Source organism: Mustelus asterias, chromosome 9, assembly GCF_964213995.1.
Source record: "Mustelus asterias chromosome 9, sMusAst1.hap1.1, whole genome shotgun sequence".
NCBI lineage: Eukaryota > Metazoa > Chordata > Chondrichthyes > Carcharhiniformes > Triakidae > Mustelus > Mustelus asterias.
The window spans coordinates 90,906,456-90,929,820 of NC_135809.1; the positions used below are offsets into that span (position 1 = coordinate 90,906,456).

The following is a 23,365-nucleotide window of genomic DNA, read 5'->3' on the forward strand; positions in this document are numbered from 1 at the left end:
TGAAGATGACTCTTCTGATTGCAATCTTTCCAAATGCTAACCCTAATTTCCCCCTCATGACTGAGGCCATGTCAATCAAACACCCTTTCTAGCACCCTATTCCAGTCATTACCACCTTTTGGGTAAAAACAAATACTTCTTGGCATTTCTCCTAAGCTTGTTGTTCACAACCCTGAACTTGCTCCCTATCCTGTCTGGTGTCTGGCACAGATGAAATTATTGTTCTGGGTTTACCTTTCCTAGACTGTCCTGTCCTTTCTTATCCAGTACCATGTACAACTGTCAAGTTCCCTCAAGAAATTCCAAAATATTCATTGTCCTCTGAAAGCAGATATACAAGAGATAACATGCACAATGCATTTGAACCCAACAAGGAGATGTAATCCATCAGTGGCTCAAAGTGAACGTACAATTCTTAAGGTTAAAAGGAGGAAATAATCCATCAAAAAAGCAGCCAGTCCGTCAAAGCCCAGTGGAGTGCTACACCGCCTCAGCAAGAGGGACAGGCAGCGCTGCTTTTAGCTGCAGTAAAGGCTGCTTCTGCCTAATGGGAGTGTTCATGACACCACTAGAGATAGGGGCTGGAATCGGCCATCAGTCTCTTCGTGCCTGCTCAGCTATTCAATAAAATCGGGGCTAATCTTCTATCTCAACAGCTTCCCACACTGTCCCCACATTTCCCTTAATTCTCTGTCAATCTTTGTATTGAATTTACTGAATGATTGAGCATCCAAGGCTCTCTGCGGTAGAGAATTTGATGATTCACAACGCTGTGAGTAAAGAAATTCCAGGGAGCCTAGGCCGAGTCTGCTCAATCGCTCTTCAAAGCTAAGGAGAATTTCAAATAGAAAATGTTGACTTCATGAACAAGGTATAGTGAATGCAAAACAAAGACTGATGGGAATTTTTTCGGCAATGCTTTCCCCTCCTCCTCATTCCGACTGCGGTACAACTGCACAGTCACCAATCACCTCTTGTAGCCCATGCAATCTAGTCTAGTGTGAAGATCGGAGGTACTTGTAGGCTATTTGATCATTGGGCCACATCACAGGCCAATCCTATCCTCACTCAAGACAAACTTAACGCCAGACTCACTTTTCAAAGAGAACTGAAGGACTGCAGTGTGCTCTATTTCATAGAGACATGGCTCACTTCTGCTTCACCAGACTGTGCCCTACAACCAGAGGCCTTCACAATCCATTGACTGGATCGCACAGCAGCCTCAAACAAGGCATGAGGAGGTGGGGTCTGCCTCCTAACCAACACCTCGTGGTGCCTAGATGTAGCAACACTGGCGAGTATCTGCTCCCCGGACCTGGAATAAAGGTCCGGGGAGCATAAAATGCTAAAATTCCGGCCCTACTTCCTTCCGCAGGAGTTCACCTCTGTTATTGATGCGCGTCAATAAGCACATGGAATCAAGGCTTCGGTATTGAAGGCTTTAATAAAGTAACAAGGGAACTACTAACACGAATACACCAGTTCAGACTGAAGGGGTCCTGCCGGAGCAGGGGGTCTTATACCCTGCCACCGGAGGCGGGACCCCACTGGAATGTGCCACGATAACTCTCATAACAGGTAAACACCCTAACCCAACAACATAGTACAACCCCCACAGTAATAACACCCTAGCCCAACAGTAACATGGTAACAAACCCCAATGGTGAACCAACGATGGTTCACCACATTCACTCCTCCTTTAAGAACAAAAGGTGGCGGGGTGGACGAAAAACAGGTCATATAACAGACAATAACAGAAAAGTCACAGGATTCACAAGTCCAGACGGTCTGGAGGACCGCACCGACGCTTCGGTCTCCTCAACACCGGTTGCGAAACCGGAGCAGGTGCCGATCTCTTCAACACCGGTTGCGAAAACGGAGCAGGTGCTTGTGGTGGCGCTCTTAAAGTAACGTCTGGCTGTCCCCTCAAGGACTCCCGGGCCGGCCGGCCCTGGTGAGGCGATGGTGCAGGGGATCCTGGAACGTTTGGTGGTAGTGGTGGTGGTGATGATGATGGTGGCGCCGATCTCCGAGTCTCAGGCAAGCTGTACATGGGAGTAAAAGTGTTATGCACTGGTCCCGGTGCTGACCGCGCCACGTCTGGGGAAGTAATGAGGAGTAGTGGATTTGTGACTGGGGGAATAGGAGCGACAGGGGTTGCTACGTCCCCTGCGGGCGCCAGGTCTCTAATGGAGACAGTGTCCTCTCGCCCGTCAGGATATGCCACATAGGCATACTGAGGGTTGGCGTGGAGGAGTTGGACCGGTTCGACCAAGGGGTCGGACTTGCGAGCCCTCACATGGCGCCGCAGAAGGACGGGTCCTGGGTACGTCAACCAGGCTGGCAATGAGGTCCCCGAGGACGACTTCCGAGGGAATGAGAACATCCTCTCGTGGGGAGTAGCATTGGTTGCCGTACACAGGAGGGAGCAGATAGCATGGAGCGCATTTGGAAGGACCTCCTGCCAACGGGAGACTGGAAGGCCCCTGGAATTCAGTGCCAGTAGGACAGCCTTCCAGACTGTAGCATTCTCCCTTTCCACCTGTCCGTTACCCCTAGGGTTGTAGCTCGTGGTTCTACTAGAGGCAATCCCGAATGAGAGCAGGAATTGCCTCAAGTCGTTGCTCATGAACGACGAGCCCCTGTCGCTATGAATGTAGCAGGGGTACCCGAACAGGGTAAAAAGTTCACTGAAAACCTTGATGACGGTGGCAGTTGACGTGTCCGCACAGGGGAAAACAAACGGAAACCGGGAATACTCGTCTATTATATTGAGAAAATAGACATTCCGGTCCGTTGAGGGAAGGGGGCCCTTAAAATCCACACTCAGCCTCTCAAAAGGGCGAGTGGCCTTGACCAATTGTGCCCGGTCTGGTCGATAAAAGTGTGGTTTGCATTCTGCGCAAATCCGACAGCTTCTAGTTACTGACCTGACATCCTCCACCGAGTAGGGCAGGTTGCGGGCTTTGATGAAGTGGTAGAGTCTGGTGACTCCAGGATGACACAGATCATTGTGGAGAGCCTTCAAGCGGTCCTCCTGCATGATGGCGCATGTTCCGCGCGAGAGGGCATCCGAGGGCTCATTGAGCTTCCCTGGACGATACATAATATCGTAATTATAGGTGGAGAGCTCAATTCTCCACCGCAAGATCTTATCGTTCTTGATCTTGCCCCTCTGCGTGTTACTGAACATAAACGCCATGGATCGTTGATCCGTGATCAGGGTGAACCGCTTACCTGCCAGGTAATGGCGCCAGTGTCTGACTGCCTCCACAATGGCCTGAGCCTCCTTTTCCACCGCTGAGTGCCGAATTTCTGGGCCTTGAAGGGTGCGGGAAAAGAATGCGACGGGCCTGCCTGCCTGGTTTAGTGTGGCGGCTAGGGCGAAGTCAGATGCATCACTCTCCACCTGGAAAGGGATGGATTCATCCACCGCGTGCATCGTGGCTTTCGAGATGTTGCTCTTCAAAACCTTGAAGGCCAATTGGGCCTCCGGCGTAAGTGGGAAGGTCGTGGACTTAATGAGCGGACGAACTTTGTCCGCGTAGTTGGGGACCCACTGTGCATAATATGAAAAGAACCCGAGGCATCTCCTCAGTGCCTTCGTGCTAGCGGGCAAGGGAAGTTCAGTGAGTGGGCGCATACGGTCTGGATCAGGGCCAATGACCCCGTTTTCCACCACGTATCCGAGGATGGCTAACCTACGCGTACGGAATACGCACTTCTCCCTGTTATAGGTCAGATTCAGGCGAGATGCAGTGCGCAGAAAGTGTTGGAGATTCGTGTCGTGGTCCTGCTGGTCATGGCCGCAGATGGTGACGTTATCCAGGTACGGGAAGGTAGCCCGCAACCCGTTCTGGTCCACCATTCGGTCCATAGCACGCTGGAAGACCGAGACCCCATTGGTGACACCAAATGGAACCCTGAGGAATTGGTATAGACGACCATCCGCCTCAAAAGCCGTATATTGTCGGTCCTCTGGGCGGATGGGGAGTTGATGGTAGGCGGACTTAAGGTCTATGGTAGAAAACACTCGGTACTGCGCAATCTGATTGACCATATCAGAAATGCGCGGGAGAGGATACGCATCCAGCTGCGTGTATCTATTAATGGTCTGACTATAGTCGATGACCATCCGAGGTTTGTTCCCGCTTTTGACTACCACGACCTGCGCTCTCCACGGACTAGCACTGGCCTGTATGATCCCTTCCTTGAGGAGCCGCTGAACCTCAGATCTAATAAAGATCCGGTCCTCAGCGCTGTAACGCCTACTTTTAGTAGCGATGGGCTTGCAGCCAGGTACCAGATTTTTAAAAAGGGATGGAGTCGTGATCTTCAGGGTGGATAAATTGCACGCGGGGCGCTTTGGGCAATTTGGAGGCTGCGGCTGATTCCCTACTGCCAGTGAAGGGAGTGGCCCACCGTACTGTAGGATCACACTCTTCATGTGGACCATAAAGTTTAGTCCGAGGAGAATTGGCGCGCAAAGGTGAGGTAGCACAAGGAGCCTGTATTGCTCGTAAACTGTGCCCTGTACCTCAAGAGTTACCATACATCGTCCTTGGATCGGTACAGACCGGGACTGTGATGCCATGGAAATTGTCTGTTTGGCAGGGAGAACCCGGAGTCCACACCTTTTAGCAGTTTCAGGGTGTATGAAACTTTCGGTGCTCCCACTGTCAAACAGACAATTCACAGTTCTGCCACTAACCTTTACCTCCATCATAGAATGTTCCAGTCTGTAATGCCTGGTCTGATCCAGAGAGATCGACGCCACCGTTGGCCCCTGGGCGTCACTGCATGCTGCCGATGTGGATGCTGAGGACCCTTGCTGGTCGTTGCTGCATGCTGCCGATGTGGATGCTGAGGACCCCTGCTGGTCGCTCCTAGTCGTCGTGGACCATGATGGCCGCCCCCATGGATCGCACGTGGGCGAGGGCGCCAAGCGCAGCGACTCCTGGTGGTCTTCCTCCTCCTCTGTCTGCCACGATGGCGCCGTCCTGAGATCGCACGTGGTCGGACCTCGTGGGTACTGCGACGCCGAAAGAGATGGTCTCCGTTCTGGAGGGTTACAAGCTGCACTGCCGTTTTTAGGTTTGGACCTGCAGACTTTGCCGTAGTGGCCTTTTTTACCGCACTGGCTGCAGATTGCCGTTCTTGCCGGACACTGTTGCCGTGGATGCTTGGCCCCTCCACAAAAATAGCATCGCTGGCCACCTGGAGCTGCCGCCGTCGTCGAATCGGTCTGGGAGCGCGGGTTCGCGGGGCAAGGAGGGAGCAGAGCTTGCTCCAACCACGTTGACTGCACGTGGTCCTCGGGGTACAGCGCCAAGCTCTTCGACGCCGCCTCCAACCTCACGGCCATCCCCATTGCCTGGGTCAAGTTGAGTTTCCCCTTTTCTAGCAATTTAAGCCTGATGTACGAGGACCCTACCCCTGCTACGAACGCGTCTCGGGCGAGGTCGTACATATACTGCTCGGCGGAGACGTCCTTACAGTCGCAACCCCTGGCAAGCTGCAGGAGCTCATTGGCGTAATCCTCTATGGTTTCGCCCGACTGCCGACGTCGTGTAGCGAGGAGGAAACGAGCATGTATCTCGTTGGGTGGCATAATGTACCTATTCTTTAGGAGCTCGACGGCACCCTGGTAAGTGGGAGCTGCACGAATGGCTAGGTAAATCGTGTCGCTTACCCTCGCGTGGAGGACCTGGAGTCTATCACTGTCCGTAGTGATAGCTACCGAGGCTGCCAGGTAGTCCTCAAAGCACTTCCACCAATGGTCGAATGTGTTAGCTGCACCGACCGCACGTGGGTCCAGTGTCAGACGATCCGGTTTTAGGATCTGTTCCATACTCTCTGTTTTTTTTTCTTCTTGTTGCACAGTTGTGAGTTTTCTGTTTACTTTATTAAATTGATGCGCGTCAATAAGCACATGGAATCAAGGCTTCGGTATTGAAGGCTTTAATAAAGTAACAAGGGAACTACCAACACGAATACACCAGTTCAGACTGAAGGGGTCCTGCCGGAGCAGGGGGTCTTATACCCTGCCACCGGAGGCGGGACCCCACTGGAATGTGCCACGATAACTCTCATAACAGGTAAACACCCTAACCCAACAACATAGTACAACCCCCACAGTAATAACACCCTAGCCCAACAGTAACATGGTAACAAACCCCAGTGGTGAACCAACGATGGTTCACCACAGTTATCCTGACAGCAGTTTACATCCCACCCCATGAGGACATGAAGACTGCGCTGGATGAAACATCCCAAAGCCTTGTTCATCGTGGCCGGGGACTTCAATCAGGCCAAGCTCAAGCGCGTACTACCAGGATACCACCACCAAGTCTCCTGTTCCACCAGAGGCCCAAACACCTTAGACCACTGCTACACAAATATCATGATGTGGAGATGCCGGCGTTGGACTGGGGTAAGCACAGTAAGAAGTCTCATCAACACCAGGTTAAAGTCCAACAGGTTTATTTGGCAGCACTAGCTTTCGGAGTCTCAGGTTCCTTCATCAGGTGAGTGAAGAGCTGTGTTCACAAACAGGGCATATACAGACACAAACTCAATTTATAAGATAATGGTTGGAATGCAAGTCTTTACAGCTAGTCATGTCTTAAAGGCATGGTACATTGGGAAGACCATGCAGACGCTACGATAACGGATGAATGAACACCGCTCGAACACCTACTTTTGACACTAATAAATAAACCTTAAACTTATTCACCTATGACTGTGTGGTCAAATTCCCCTCCAACTCTATTTTCAAATTTGCTGATGAGACCACCATAGTGGGTCGGATCACAAACAATGACAAGACAGAGTAGAGGAGTGAGATAGAGAATCTGGTGAACTGGTGCAACAACAATAATCTCTCCCTCAATGTCAACAAAATGAAGGAGATAGTCATCGACTTCAGGAAGCGTAGTGGAGGCATCCAGATCACCAACAACCTGTCTGGGCCCTCCATGCCAACACTATAGTTAAGAAAGCCCACCAATGCCTCTACTTTCTCAGGAGACTAAGGAAATTTGGCATGACCACTATGACTCTCACCAACTTTTACAGATGCACCATAGAAAGCATTCTTTCTGGTTGTATCACAGCTTGGTATGGCTCCTGCTCTGTCCAAGACTGCAAGAAACTACAAAGGGTTGTGAACGAAGCCCAGTGTATCACTCCCACCCATTGACACGGTCTACACTTCCCGCTGCCTCGCAAAAGCAGCCAGCATAATTAAGGACCCCACGCACCTCGGGCATACTCTTCTACCTTCTTCTGTCAAGAAAAAGATACAAAAGTCTGAGGACACATACCAACCAACTCATGAACAGTTTCTTTCCTGCTGCCATCAGACTTTTGAATGGACCTACCTCGCATTAAGTTGATCTTTCTCTACACCCTAGCTTTGACTGTAACACTACATTCTGCACTCTCCTTTCCTTCTCTATATACGGTATGCTATGTCTGTATAGCATGCAGGAAACAATATTTTTCACTGCATACTAACACGTGACAATAATAAATCAAATCAAATATCATTCCAGTGGTAGTCAATGGCTGCGGAATTCCCTCCTTAGCTCAGTTGTACTAAAACAAAATGCCCTAAATGTTATCAAATCTCCCCAGGAGATAAAGCTGAGGAATCAATCCCAGGATCTCTGGTTCAGCTACACAGTCTTTACCAGGAGTAACTGTGTTTACAGGTGTCTCATGTCAACATTGGCACTAGTGTTGGTGGCAAACAGTTGTTAAGGTTACCTTTCCTTCATAGCCTGCAAAGAGACGCGTGGAGATGTGGAACGAAATGACAATGGAAGATGGAATGGAATCAGTGTCTCACTCCGATCACCCTCAATATTCAAGGAAGAATGGGAGACATTGTCTAACAAATGGAAACAGAAACAAAATGACATCAATGGAGAACAGCACACCTCCCATTTGGCACAGGTTCAAGAAAGACACCAGATGATGTGCTACGAAAACAAAAATAAAAAGCAACAAATGAATGTTCCAAGCAGTATTTTCATTAATCTGCAGTGCACTGTAAAGGTGGATTTAGGGCTAACATTTGGTAGCAATGCATGTTTCTATTGAACTGACAAATGGGTTAATTTTCTGTGTGGCATTTCTCAATGCCACTGTCCTCATTTAAGTAAATCAAGCAGAGTTCCAGCAAAGCACAGATTTAGCCACAGATTAATTGCTCTCCCCAAGGGCATCACCTGTCCTTACCCTGCTCTCCTTGCTCTTCCTCCTGTACTGAAGTAAATTCCCTCAGTCTCTCCTCTTCAGACAGATGGCTGTGCAATGAACCAGAGTCCTCATCCGACTGGCTGCCTCGTCGGCTAATCACGCGATAAATGCCTGAATCTAGGACATTAAAACTCTCCTGAAGGAAAGAAAGCATCAACATTTAAATGCAGCAGCATCTCATGATTTTAAGTTGCGATGCGGAAACTTCTCTTGGATAAAGAGGGAGCCCAGCTCGCAGGAAAAGGTTCCAATTTCAGACTCTCAATTGGAGATCACCTTCCCCTTCTCCACATGTCCCCTCAGCTGACACAAAGAAATGGTAGACTTCACCAACCATGGCACCAGGAAAGTCCTCACCAAGCAGGGAGCATCGATCCCACCCAGTTTCATATTTTGGTAACAATGAAAACAAAAGCAAAGGGGGAACAGCGTCAAACAGAAAGGCTAAGTGGGAGGGGCAGTCAGTTACAATTCTATTTTGAAATTATAACTCCACATTCCTGCCCCTGAAAACATGCAGCTTTTCCCAAATACACTTCCCTGGGCATTGGTACACCATACAAGTTGTCACTGCTCCTGGATGAATCTAGATTAGTGTTGTCCAATATTCAAATCGGTTACAGACATATGGCAAATTGATGCTTCTCCAATTTAGAGGCACACTTTCCTCAGTTATGCTAACGTTGCAATAGTGGTTTAGTAAGACAAACCAGGGCAGGACTTACACAGTCGATGGTAGGGCCCTGGGGAGTGTTGTCAAACAGAGAGACCTAGAGGTGCAGATACATAGTTCCTTGAAAGCGGCATCACAGGGACATGGTAGTGAAGATGAAGTTTGGCACACTTGTCTTCATCGGTCAGAGCAGTGAGTACAGGAGTTGGGACGTTATGTTACAACTGTACAATACATTGGTAAGGCCACATTTGGAGTACTGCATACAATTCTGGATGCCCTGCTATAGGGAGGATGTTGCTAAACTGGAAAGGGGGCAAAAAAGATTTACAAGGATGTTACCGGGACTCAAAGGTTTGAATTATAAGAGGAGGCTGGGGCTTTTTTCCCCTGGAGTGCAGGGAGATGAAGGGTGACCTTACAGAGGTTTATAAAATCATGAAGAACATAGATAAAGTGAATAGCCAAGGTCTTTTCCCCAGGGTAGTGGAGTCCAAAGCTAGAAGGCATAGGCTTAAGATGAGGGGAAAGACTTAAAAGGGACCCGAGGGGCAACTTTTTCACAGAGGGTGGTGCATATATGGAATGAGCTGCCAGGAGGGGATAGAGGCAGGTAGAATTATGACATTTAAAAGACATTTGGACAGGTACATGGAAAGGAAAGGTTTAGAGGGCTATGGGCCAAATACAGACAAATGGAACTAGTCCTGTTTAGGAAACCTGGTCGGAATGGACAAGTTGGGCAGGAGGCTTGTTTCCATGCCATACATCTCTATTCCTCTAGCTTTGGACTCCACTACCCTGGGTGTGAGCGTGGGTGTCACTCAAGACCAGGCTGCTGTTAGACAGATATCACATTTCAATTGAACTGCAATTATGTTCATCAGTATCTGTTCTGATGGAAGGTCATTATGAAATGTTAACCGTTATTCTCGCCCCAAATGAAGCCTGACCTACTGACTATTTTCAGCAGTTTCGGTTTCTAACTTTTTAAAAATTAGACTATTGTCAGATTTCCTGGAAGCAGTGCCATAGAAGCTGAAAACACACTTGCTCAATTAATCAAAAGATGAATGAATCAAGAAAAAATGTTTGCTACCTGTCATCTTCTCTCTCTCCCTGTTCCCAGTGGGTGCCTGCATTTGGATCTGTGAAACCACTGAGTGAGTCGCTATGAAAGAAGGCCAGGCCCTCCGAAGGCCAGTAGTCGAACTCTCTTTGAAAATTTGAGAAACCTAGTGGCCCGGGATGGTAACTGAAGAACTTGGATTTGTTTAGCTGTTAGTTGGCCGTTTTCACAAAAGGTTTGCAATGCATGAGCACCAAGCAGCAAAGCATGGCTGCCAATGAGTGCAGAAATGTGCAGATTTGGCAAGCTGGGATGGTGTCATCCACATTTGTTCAGCTTTCATCTTACTAGATCTGCTGAAGTGAGTAATTGAAAGGAAGACGACACTTTTGGTTTAAAAGGAGAGATAGAACTGGTGGCTTTCCACGAGCCAATGGTCTATTAATTGTCTGGACACAGTGTTCAGAAATGACAGGCAACTGACAAGCTAATAGGTGGAGATTGGGCAATTCTTTCCCCTCCCCATTTCTCCCAACAAAACAATTCTGATAAAATCAAGAGAGTTAACTCTTGAACAAAATTTGTTTTTTTTGGAAATAAACTGGAACATATTGTTAGAAACAGAACACATCAGTTAACAGATTGTCACCACCCTCCAGAGTGTAAACAGCAAGCTGGCTTTGTGAAACGGTTAGATTGCAAAGTCTTTTTGATGTTGGCTCTGGCAATGAGTTTATTGGTCTTGATTGCTGAAGGCTTAAAACCTCAAACCTATTTTCAAACGGTTGTGCAAATATTTTGTATCATGTGACAATATGGGAACCTGATTAGTACAAATATGGCAAGCACTAAAATCTTTACTGGACAACACTCACCTAGGTGATGCATGTTAATATGCTGCCTAATCCATATGAATAACACTGCCAAGCTGAAAGTCACAGCCACTTTACCCACCAAATCAGTTCAGAAAACAGATATTTTCAAGAGCTAAAGTTAACCAACTACAGGATATTTTCAAGGTGAAATACACATTAACCTCCACGAGCCACCACTAAACCCTCACCCTGAGCTGAAAGCCAGTAATCTCAGCAGACATCTTATACTGAAACGTTGCGTTAGGGTGAAGAGTCATCACAAACTACATACATGAGATGAAAAGCTGCTCCTGCGACTGCTGCAGGCTGAATCAAAGGGCTCTAGCTTCAGCAACACCTCTTCCAATCGGGCAACAAGGTGGCTCTGTGTGGCAGCATCTAGCTGTGACTTCAGGTGCTCCAGTCTGTCCATAGGTAACAGCTTACGAGTCTGTGAAGAGGAGCATCAACAATAAGGCCACTGTCACAGGACAATATGGCTCAATCAAAACTGCACTTGAGGCCATTTCTACATGGGACCAACTCCTCAAACACTGCCATCCCCTAGATATTATTAAACAAAAACCTTGAAAGCAATCCCACCTATATAACAGTGACCACATTACATCATATCCGTCACTTCCCAGGATGGAGTGACCACAGTACACCACATCTTTCACCTCCTATAATAGTGACTATATATTGCACAGTTCTTTCCACATGAGGGATTCCATTACACTCTGCCCACTTCTGCCATACATTATACAGAGGTCCCTGTGTAACAGTGGCCCATATAATTACATCCTTCCTCAAGCTACATCTAATTGTGGCATGGTGGCACAGTGGTTAGCACTGCTGCTCCAGGGACCCGGGTTCAATTCCCAGCTTGAGTCACTGTCTGTGCAGAGACTGCACGTTCTCTGCTTGGGTTTCCTCTGGTTGCTCCAGCTTCCTCCCATAGTCCAAAAGACACACTGGCTAGTTGCATCGGCCATGCTAAATTCTCCCTCAGTGTACCCGAACAGACGCCGGAGTGTGGCAACTAGGGGATTTTCACAGTAACTTCATTGCAGTGTTAATGTAAACCTACTTGTGACTCTAATAAATAAACTTTAGAAACTTTAAATGGCCTTTAAATTTTAAGCTTAATTGGGGTACATGACCTTGTAATTCTCATGTAGCAACTGCATTACAGGGAAGCTAAACATCAAGATGAGTTCAACAAGGATCATGAAGACTAACTGAGCAGAAGAAGCCTGGGGTATGCACAATGAGAAGCCCCTCCCATGTAATAACAACCCTCAAAACTGCAGACTTGGAATATTTAGTACAAATCCTGTCTCTGTTTCAAGGATTTCAGCATTAGCCTGTTATTAAAATGGTTCTTTAAAATTGCTTTAAGAGCTCAAATAGCAAACATCACAAGCATCTTGCTAGCCCAAAGTATCTGAGTTCAACTGTGACAGTGGCAGCAGATGCTCACCCTGCTTGCAGTAATGCAGTGCTGGAAGAGGCAGCAGACTTGTGCAGCCAGAGTCCACATGTCCCGCCGAAGCAGACGCTCTGTGCACCGTTCCCCTGACAGGAGACACAGATGAGTTACCCGCCCATCAGCGTGGAGACAGAACAGCTCGTTCTTGTAAACAGCTATGTTTTGCACATCTGAAAAGGAGAGAGGAGTGAGGACAAATCAGAGACTGAACAGTCTGGACTTACAGTAAACTTGCTGAGCCTCACACAATAGAACATCTTCAGGAGTATTATATTCAGAGAGAGAAACCAAAGAACAAAGAACAAAGAAAAGTACAGCACAGGAACAGGCCCTTCGGCCCAAGTTTGTGCCGACACAGATGCCTCTCTAATATTTTCTTGCCTGTGTGTGGTCCATATCCCTATTTCCTGCCTATTCATGTATCTATCTAGTTGCCTCTTGAATCCCTACAGTACAAAGGGAGCCCATTTGGCCGATCGAGTCTGCACTGACCACAATCCCATCCAGGCCCCATCCCCATGCATTCACCCTAGCTAGTCCCCCGACACTAAGGGGCAACCCAGCATGGCCAATCAACCCAACCCGCACATCTTTGGAGTGGTTTCTCTTCAGCTTTCTCAAACCCCCGACCCTCATCCCCCAATCCACCCCTTACCCTGCACCCCCACACCCAATCCACCCCTCACTCTGCACCCCCCACCCTCAACCCCAATCCACCCCTCACCCTGCACACCCCACCCCCAATCCACCCCTCACCCTGCACCCCCCCACCCTCACCCTACACCCCTCACCCCCAATCCACCCCTTACCCTGCACCCCCCACCCCCAATCCACCCCCCACCCTGCACCCCCAATCCATCCCTCACCCCCCACTCACCCCCAATCCACCCCTCACCTTCAATCCACCCCTCACCCACACCCCCCAACCGTAGCCCAATCCATCCCTCACCCACACCCCCCAACCTTAGCCCAATCCACACCTCACCCTGCACCCCCCCCACCCTCACCCCCAATCCACCCCTCACTCCCATCCACCCCTCACCCTCAATCCACCCCTCACCCTCAATCCACCTCTCACCCCAATCCATCCCTCACCCTGCACCCCCCACCCATAGCCCAATCCACCCCTCACCCTGCACCCCCCACCCTCACCCTGCACCCCCAATCCACCCCTCATCCTGCACCCCCACCCCCAATCCACCCCTCACCCCCATCCACCCCTCACCCTCAATCCACCCCTCACCCTCAATCCACCCCTCACCTTCAATCCACCCCTCACCCCCAATCCATCCCTCACCCTGCACCCCCCACCCTTAGCCCAATCCACCCGGCACCCCCCCACCCTCACACCCAATTCACCTTTCACCCTGCACCCCCTACCCTCAACCCCAATCCATCGCTCACCCCCAATCTACCCCTCACCCTCAATCCACCCCTCACCCCCACCCTTAGCCCAATCCACCTCCTGCCCTGCATCCCCACCCTCACCCCCAATCCACCCCCCCACCCTCACACCAATCCACCTCAACCCTCACTTCCACCCCCACCATATTTTACCCCATAACCAACTTAAATATTTGTGTTCATTCTCTCAGCAGCCTACTAGATTGCTATGCCTTCCACAATCCTGAAGTAAATGCAATTTAAAGAAACTTGGTATTTATTACACTTAACAAGGTTGAGGCCACATTGACTTATCAAGTCAGAGCTAACAATTCTAGGAAAGAAGGTCGTAAAACTCCGATAGCAATAGAAATTATTCATATAGGTACAGATTTTAAGAGTTGTGTTGAAGGTAAAATAATTGGTTTGCATTTCTATTCGAATCATTCCAAAGCATGCCATGTCGTCATGGAGATGGGATATGGGGCTAGAAGTTCTTTTGTTTATCTGTCCTTCAGGTGTTTGCAGACAGAAGCAAGTCATCCAGTTTGGGGACAAACAAGAGGCAGTTGTACCTTTGCTTTGGTGAATACTGCATCTCAGCAGATTGAGCACACCACAAGTGGCGATAGTCAGTTAGACCTGCATTTTAAGCAGCAAAAATGCTAAGTTCATCATTCACTGCATGGAGGTGGGTGAGGCTCTCTCTCAGTTTGGATTTTGAGAGGGGAGAGCAGCTAGAAGATTTGCTCTAACTTGCATCGAGTGGAAAAAATCCACAGTGGTCTTCACAGAGCCTTGTGACAGAAAGCAGTCAGCAGAGTTATCTTAGAAAGCTTTGGAAAGGCAGTTGGATATCTACCAACAGCCCAAACAAGGAGTTGAGGCATCCATTATTGTGAGATCTGTAAAGAAAAGTGGAGGGTCATATAGCTCAAAGCTAATGGAAGGGTCACCATAGAAGCTTACTTTGGAAGAATAGTTGAAATACCAGGGGGAATTGTGGAGCTGTAGTAAAAAGTAAAACTGAGTTCACAGCATAAATCATAATTCTAAACTATGGTGTTAAGTTAATAATGCCTACTTTGTTTAATTCTCTGTGATATATAATAAAGTTTGTTCTTGCTTAAAAAGGTGAAAGCTTGTAGCACAGTTCGATTGATTAATTGCTTGGTGCTTGGATTTCTTCTGTTAACAGTCCCGAACAGGATCATAGCACACCACGCAGAACAAAGTAGTCTGCTTGATCAGCGCTCCTTCCATCAGCGGTGTACAGCAGCAACAATATGTGCCTTCTACAGACGCATGGCAGAAACCCACCAAGCCTTCAACCTCCAAACTGGAGATCACTAACATCTGGAAGGGCAAGGATAGCAGATACATGTGGCTGCAAGTTCCCCTCCAAATCACACATCCTGACTCAACTATGTAGTGCGCAGATTTGAATGACTTGCCACCAATAACTGTCTAAGTCACGTCTCAAAAATTCTTACTTGGAAGAGGTATGGATCCAAGTGAACACTGTCCCAACAAGACAATGACTTGGGGAGAGCAAGAAGTGAATGGTAAGAAATTATATCAAAGACAAAATATGTATATATTTTTTAATTGCTTCAAAACTCACAATGCAAGTCTAGTTGCTTCAACATCTCACCTTTCAGCTCACTCCAGAGCAACACCTGAACACTCTGCGGAACAAACACATAGATCCCTCGGTCTGTCCAACTCAGAACATAATTTTCACTGTGGGAGGGGGAAGAAATCAGAAATGTTAACGTTGTCGTCTAATAATTATTCAGCAGTGTGTGCTGTATTATTTTCTCTGTTTCTCACCTCAAACACAAGAGTCTGGGAAAAGAGATGGATTGCGGAGGACAGGAAGTCATGTTGGAGTGTAGCTCAGATCTGGAAAGGAAATTAACATTTTGATGAATGAATTCCTAAGTATAAATGAAAATGAACAGCAACAGCATGAGCTGAAATCAGTGCTTCATGAACTTTTACAGGGTAAACATGTCATTGGAGGCAACCTGGCAAACTCAGACAACAGAACTGCTCCAGGGAGCAATCATCCTGAAATATCCACTGCATTTGGGTTGATTCAGCTACAGCAACCTCTGCCGTGACTGGACCAACTATGCACATTTTACAGTGTCTGTTACTGTTGAATCTGTCCCACAATATAAATGGGACAGATTGAGTACCAAGAGAATTGGATATTATGAATTGCTTTCAATGGAAATAGCTTTATGATATAAATGGAATGATAGGCCTAGTAGCCAAAGGGAACTCGCTACATGTTATATATTTAGATTTTAGCAAGTACCTGGCATCATGGTGTGTGGGAGAATGACCCACAAAGTAAGAAGCACAGCTTCTGGAGTGGATTAGAAATTGGACCAAAGTACATCGAGCTGCAGCAGACTGATCAATGTGCCTTTGGGTCATTGTTAAAACTGCAGATAATCAATTAAGAACAGGAACAAGAGTGTGTGAAGATGATTGTATATTCTAATACCTGCACTTGCCCATTTCCACCTCTTGCACAGTCAGCTGGAATCTAAAGATAAATTTGCTGGAATTCACCAAGACATGTAAAAACCTTGTGAAGTTAAATTTTGGGTTGCACCTTTTGCATTTTATACGTTGTGGGCCACCAGCCAGCACCTTGTACTTCTATAAAAACAGCTTAAATTTTATATGTAATAGAGGTGATGGGGATGGTCAGCAAATAGCAGCAAACCAAGTGCATGAAGTCATCTAGATTGGAGATTACAATACAGGACAGATAACCTAGTATGCCGTTTATGAAGACCATTGCAGCAAATGGCCAGAGACATAAAACATGAATCACTAGGGTGATTAACTTGTAAAGAGCACTTTTTCAGGTAACCTGTGCATCATTAGAGGGTAAATAGGATGTGCAATTGAATTGATACCACGGATTGGGGACCTAGCCTGTGGGAGAAGCTGGGAATGTTGACATAAGGAATAAATAAACTTGGAGATACCTTAGCAAAGTTTTCAATTTTTAATATTCTAAGGGGTGTAGATCAACTGAACCCTAGTAATTCTTTGACATAACCACAAACTCCATAAACTATGAGCACAGACTTATACTCAGCACAGGAAATGTGAACAGACATTTGGATTTAAATACTTTATCAAGGCTGAAACACATGTAACAAGCTGTACAGGGAAGCAATGGAGCCAATTAGCTTTGGCGAATTAAAAACGATGCTAGATAGTTGAACTGAATGAGGTTTTGAACTTTGCAGTGGTAACTTATCTCTACATCCAAATGACACAAATAACATGCAGAGCAACAAAAACATGAAGAGGACCAGGGAACACTGCAGTGCAATAATAAGAGCACAGGAATGGGTCGTCATGAAATGAATAGCAATAACAACTTGCACTTCAATGACTACAACAGTGAGCACATATCAAAAGAAACAGATGAGGAAATTGCAAATGTATTAGTTATAATTGTACATAGCTCTCCAGATTCAGGAACTGTGCCTTTACATTGGAAAATTTCCAATGTCACTATTTTTTAAGAAGTGAAAGTGCCTTTGACCTCAATTGTGGGGAAGTTAAATTGAATCTATCAAAGGCAGAGACACAGTGACTTAGTAATTGTGCAGATATCATAAGACCATGAGACATAGGAGAAGTAGGCCATTCAGCCCATCGGGTCTGCTCCACCATTTAATGTCATGACTGATCTGATAAGAAAATCCTCAACACCACTTTCCCGCCTTATCCACATAATCCTGGATTCCCTTACTGATTAAAAATCTATCTCAACCTTGAACATATTTAACGACCCAGCCTCTGCAGCCCCCTGCGGTAAAGAATTCCACAGATTCAGTACCCTCAAAAGAAATTCCTCCTCATCTGTCTTAAATGGGTGACTTCTTGCTCAGTCCTGGACTCTCCCACAAAGGGAAACAACTTCTCAACATCTACTCTATCAAGCCTCCTGAGAATCCTATACGTCTCAATGAGGTCACCAATCATTCTTCTAAAGTCCAATGAGTAGAAGCCAACCCACTTAATCTCTCTTCATAAAAGAAAATCCTTTCATACCCAGAATCCAGTGCCTTCAATGCCAGTATATCTTTCCTTAGATAAGGGGACCAAAACTGCTCACAATATTCCGGGCATGGTTTAACTTGTGCCTTGTATAGTTTTAGCAAGACTTCCGTATTTTTATACTCCACAAAAGGCCAACATTCCATTTGCCTTCCCAATTACCTGTTGAACTTGCATACTAGCTTTTTGTGATTTATACACAAGGGCTCCCAAATCCCTCCGTTCTGCAGCTTTCTGCACTCTTTCTCAATTTAAATAATACTCAGCTCCTTTATCCTTCCTCCCAAAGTGCATAACTTCACATTACCCTACATTATATTCCATTTGCCAAGTTTTTGCCCATTCATTTAACCTGTCTATATCCCTGTTGACTCTGTGTCAGCCTCACCACTTGCCTTCCCAATTATTTTTTGAATCATCTGAAAACTAGGCAGTTCATCAAAGAAAGTCAATTTGAATTTGTGAAGGGTGGGTCATTTCTGATTAATCTATTATTTTGAAGGGGATCACTGGCATGAGGGATAGGGGAGTGTCAAAGAACACTGTATGGACTTCCAGAAAGGGGTCTGGCACACAAGATTATTAGCAAAATTGACAATTGTCACTAGCTGGTGGGGAGATAGGGAACACCAGGGAGTAAGAATAAAGAGCTAGTTCTCTGGAAAGATGTGACAAGTTCCATTCACCCTGGGTCTGTACTGGGAACTCAACTTTTCGCCATATACATTAATGATTCAGATGAAGGAAAAGAGAGTTGTATATCCAAGCTTACCAATAACAAGGGTTCAGAGGTCAATTGAAGGAACAGACATGCTAACTTAATTGGCAAAACTATGGCAGATATTGAAATAGTTTCTTATTGGGGAAAAGACCACGAGCTATGGAGGAGTAAAGGTACCCACGTACACGAGTCACTATAGCTAGAGCATCAGATACTAAAAGGAATCAAAATGGCCAATGGAAAGCTTGCTTGCCTTTTTATAAAGGGAACTGGAATTCAAAAATGAGGAAGTAATGCTTCTGTTGTACAGAGCCATGTCGGACCCCATCTAGAGTACAGCATTCAATTTTAGGTACCAAATCAGAGGAAAGTTGCATTGTATTAGGAAGGGATTCTATGCAAATTCATCATAATCATACCACAAACGAAAGGATTAAATTACAAAGTTGCATAAACTTTGCTCATATTCCCTCGAGTTCTGATCTGAGTTGAGATTAAGGGTTTGGTCCAGTAAAAATAAATAGCCTATTTCTTCTGGTGGGGAAATCCAGAACAAGAGGACACAATCTGCAAATTAGATAATGGTTTTCAGGAAACAATCACCCCCAAAGGGCCGTGGATCAAGTCAACTGAAATTCTCAAGACTGAGATCAACAGATTTCTTTTATTAGGCATTGAGAGATAAGGAGGAAAGATGGGTAAATGGAGATGACGTACTGATCAGCCATGATCTAAATGGTCTACAGCTGACCCTGTTGGGAATAACGGAAACAAGTGACAAACAATTAAGACGACAAAAGAGACTGTCCATGAGAACATCAGGAATTCCTGTAACGGCAGTGAATAAATGAGACAAACGCTTTTTGATAAGTCATGACAAGGGGCACAGAAAACACAATACAGGAGAAATGTGTAAAATAATCAGAGAATAGTAGAGGCAGAGATTTCAGAGACCATTCAAAACACAGCTGAAAGCCTGGCTAGGGTGGCTAGAACATTAGAGGGATGGGTTTGATGGTCTTTTCTCACTTTATTATTTTCTCATGAGCAATGATATTAAATGAAGGAGACACTGGAATATATGCAACTGGATACCTGAGGGTGATGATGGGAAGTGGAGGTGATCCCAATAACTGTTTGAATTGGTGTGTGCTCAGAACCTCCCCTTCAAAGTTCACCTCCCACATACGTGAACCAGGGCGTGCACAGAATATCAGTGGCTGAGAGAATCCAACATTCTTTGATCCTGGTAAGAAACAGGCTCCAAATTCTCCATCTCGCTCTTTGTTCCCAATTTTCCAGAACTTCTCCCTGCCATCCAAGAAGAATTTGAAAAAGTTGATCTGATTATGCTGAAGTCTTCAGTTTTATTGACGGTGTAATGATTGCAGACATCACCCATCCAATAAGGTAACAAGCCCTCAATTGTTATGCAACAATTTTTAATCAGTTTACATCTAATTTCTCTGGCATCAAAAGTTTATTTGTGCTTTCTTTTTCTTCAATTTGCAGTGTGCAATAAAACATTTGGAGGTAGAGCGACCCCAGCAACCCGTGCCAGTCCTGCATCAAAAATCAGGTTTCTCCAGAGAAGGAAAACTGGAGCCAGATCGTGACCCTGTGCAGGAAAAACGGTGAGAACTTGCAATGCAAGAAATCAGTCCAGCGTCCATCGGATAATGTAAAAGACAACAGTGTCAGAACATGAGGTAATAACCAAATTCATTCAAAACCTTTTAGTCTTACTGTTTATGAAAAATATCGAGAATTTTTATAAAAGCCCTAACTCTGAAGTATAAGGTGTAGCTTCAGTTTACTTTCCAATTAACCACCTTAAGTAACTGGCAATGTACAACAACTATCCACATAAAACATTGGTTAAATACATAGCCTGCTCTAGCACTGAATCTTTGCAGACAAGGAAGATTCTGGGTTCAATTTCTGATCTGAGTTAGTTAATAATGCTACAGTTGGCCTCAGTGTCCTTGGATTAATGGTGAGGAATAGAAAATCGGTAGGCCTTTTGAGTACTAATCAATTAACTTCGCTGAGAAGTGTAGTTACCAATGTATCATCAGGTAAGGACAAGCTTAGAGTCGAACAGTCACACACCCTCCAGCATTAACTACATAGGTTCACGTCTCAATGAAGTACAGTCGACTTGCTGACATTCATGAAACAGTATCAAAACAGGGATCAGGACTGCCTGGAGAGAAAATTGGGTGATGGGGTACAGGTTAGAAAAAACACTTTTGTTTAAAGAAAGGACTGGTAAAATGTTCAGGATGGTAGAAAACTGAGCGCTCCCATGCTAAAATACATTGTCAATTGTTGTGCCATTCTTCTCAGTGTCACCTTTGTTCCCGCCGGCAAGAACAATGCAGCAACAGTTTTACATCTGCAAGTTGACCCATTCATTGTTCGTTATATATTAACTGTGTTTAATTGTAGGCAGGTGGTGAGCATCAACCTAGGATTCATTTGTGCCCTGGAAAATAAACACTGACTTCACATTATGGTTGTTAGGGGTTAGGAAATACTTGCTTATAATCTGCAACTCCGTTAATAAATGTTTACAAAAGTGTGTATAGATTGGCTCTAGTTTTAGCCCCCAACAGCTGGCTTTCTGTAAGATAACACACATCCCCCTGCAAATGCAGCCAGCAGACCTGCTATAAACTAGATAAAGAGAGCAAAAACTGCACCAATCAGTTAGAGGTGAATGTTGAAGACATCAGGATGTCACCTCCAGTGACAGAGCTAACATGCAGGTTTTGTCCAAAATTCACCTAACTCAAAATTACAATGCAGAAGTTTGAATAGATGTATAATATTGTCAAATACCTGTCAGTGTCACACAGATAGCAGCGAGTGAGAGATGAGACCAACAACCTTCCGTCTAGATAGTCAAGTTGCACCACTCTCGAGTCTACAGTTGTAATCACCTGAACTGGAAACATCACGAATGCAGCAGCCTGAGACGGAATAGAAATCAAATCAATAAAGCAACTCTGCATAATCTCTGCAACACTACATCTTGCACCCTCAGTACTCTTCCTAAATATAAATTGCAGAGCAAGTTCCTGGCCAAATAACGTTTCCTTTCCTCATCTCCAGCCTCTCTCCATGGTTGTGGAGTACCGTTTCTACAAATTTACACAGCATGTCATATTGTATTTGTAAAATTCCTCACCTCCCTCAAAATGTTCCTTCTTACTTTAAGACTTAAGCTTAGCATTGCCTAATCACTACTTCTTCAATCAGCGATTTCCTCAATTACATTTACCTTTGCAGCATCCTGCATTCTGTGTCTTTGCCCTTCACCTAGGTTTTGCAATTTAAAAATGGAATGGAACTCGAGTAGAAATTACAACAACGTTTACATATCACACTAGCAAGAATCTGCACTCCACCAATAATGTTATGTATTTATTTCCTTGCAAATGCCCTCCAAGTGCACTGGCACACATTCAATGCCCAAATTCACCACATATACCATCTGCATATTTATCTATTAATTGGGAAGGCCATGGATGCTCTTGTGCCAATCACTATCCCACACATGGCACAGTCCAATCTAAACCCAATCATGTTAATCCAGAACACGGCCCCACTCAAATAGTCTCACCCTGTTATCTGCACAGCTACACTAAATTCCAGCATATTAATGCCCAACTGCTGCCAGTTAACATCTTACCAGTTTTTCCCCCTTCTTCTCTTGAACACATCAACTCCTTGCAGAGAACTATTCGGCAGGCAGGCATCGTACCCTCCAAAACCTTACTCAAGTGGTTTTGAGTTCAGTAAGCCTCAAGAGCAAGTCCCTACGGGTTCTTCAAACTGGAAATGTCACATAACTTAATCTCATCTTCCATCATGTACATCCATAAACACATTCTTTTCAGCAGGAGTCACTGACTAACAGTCCAGAAGCCATCTCAGGCATTGAGGTCAACTGGAGCACCACTGTTGATGTACTAGCTAAATGCCCAGAACACACTAAATGGTAGCTTTATGCCTGATGGTCCATGAGGCTCAGTTACATCATCTATTTACCAAGAGTCAGTCATCAGTGAGTCTTTCAGAAATGTGAGCAATAATGTTAGGCTGTGCAATTTGGGTAAAGATAATATCCAAATATGTTTGTTCATCCCACTCCATTCCAACATTATGTACATACATAGGAGTACATCACAAAGGAAAAACACAGACCTTTCCCTGTTTGGAGGAATTAACCTTCAGACCAGAAACTTTTCCCAGATTGTCTCCCACAAAAACACGGAGAGCAGCGGTATCCCAGCAGAGAGCCGTGACCTGTCTGCCTTTGTGTTCTGATGACACATAAATACGCTCAGGTTTCCCACGGCGCTCCTGATGCAGCTCCCACACAATCACATGTCCCTGGCTGAACAAGGAAACAAACCAATAAAATAATGAGGACTTGGTCAGCCAAGGGATTTATTTTAACGGAGACCAACCTTTCTCTCAGTCGTCGACATTTCCCAGTAGGCAGAATATTTCTCTCTGCAGCATGTATCAGTCACAACATGCATCCGTGCTGTCTCTCTCCAGCAATGTTCATATTTACTGCAAGGATTTTCTCTCTATCACACTCATTCTGCAGCACACATCATTCAGCACATGCATGTTCTCTTTCCTTTTATGCAAGTCTCATAAGCATGTCATCTGTTATACACCCAATGATGAGCACATCATCCAGCTACATGGAGTCATATCTTACAATTTGCACTGACTTGAAATGTCAAATTCTATTACCAGATGTAATTCAATAAATCTATGATTTTGCAAA

The 23,365-nt window shown here is 45.6% G+C and overlaps 1 protein-coding gene across 2 annotated transcripts in view; it reads right to left on the reverse strand.

The window, feature by feature from the left end:
* The window catches only part of hps5 (HPS5 biogenesis of lysosomal organelles complex 2 subunit 2), a 65,458-nt gene that overhangs the window by 19,804 nt on the left and 22,289 nt on the right, over positions 1 to 23,365 (reverse strand). Inside the window, exons 5-13 of one of the 2 annotated variants that reach the window (XM_078220506.1) lie at positions 22,768 to 22,960; positions 21,400 to 21,530; positions 19,651 to 19,866; positions 15,570 to 15,641; positions 15,391 to 15,479; positions 12,345 to 12,523; positions 11,154 to 11,312; positions 8,245 to 8,401; positions 7,771 to 7,894 (exon numbers count right to left, since the gene is read on the reverse strand). In XM_078220506.1, the coding sequence (XP_078076632.1) occupies positions 7,771 to 7,894; positions 8,245 to 8,401; positions 11,154 to 11,312; positions 12,345 to 12,523; positions 15,391 to 15,479; positions 15,570 to 15,641; positions 19,651 to 19,866; positions 21,400 to 21,530; positions 22,768 to 22,960 (1,320 nt within the window). The remainder of the gene's footprint in view (positions 1 to 7,770; positions 7,895 to 8,244; positions 8,402 to 11,153; positions 11,313 to 12,344; positions 12,524 to 15,390; positions 15,480 to 15,569; positions 15,642 to 19,650; positions 19,867 to 21,399; positions 21,531 to 22,767; positions 22,961 to 23,365) is intronic. The other variant, XM_078220507.1, reaches the window with a different exon arrangement.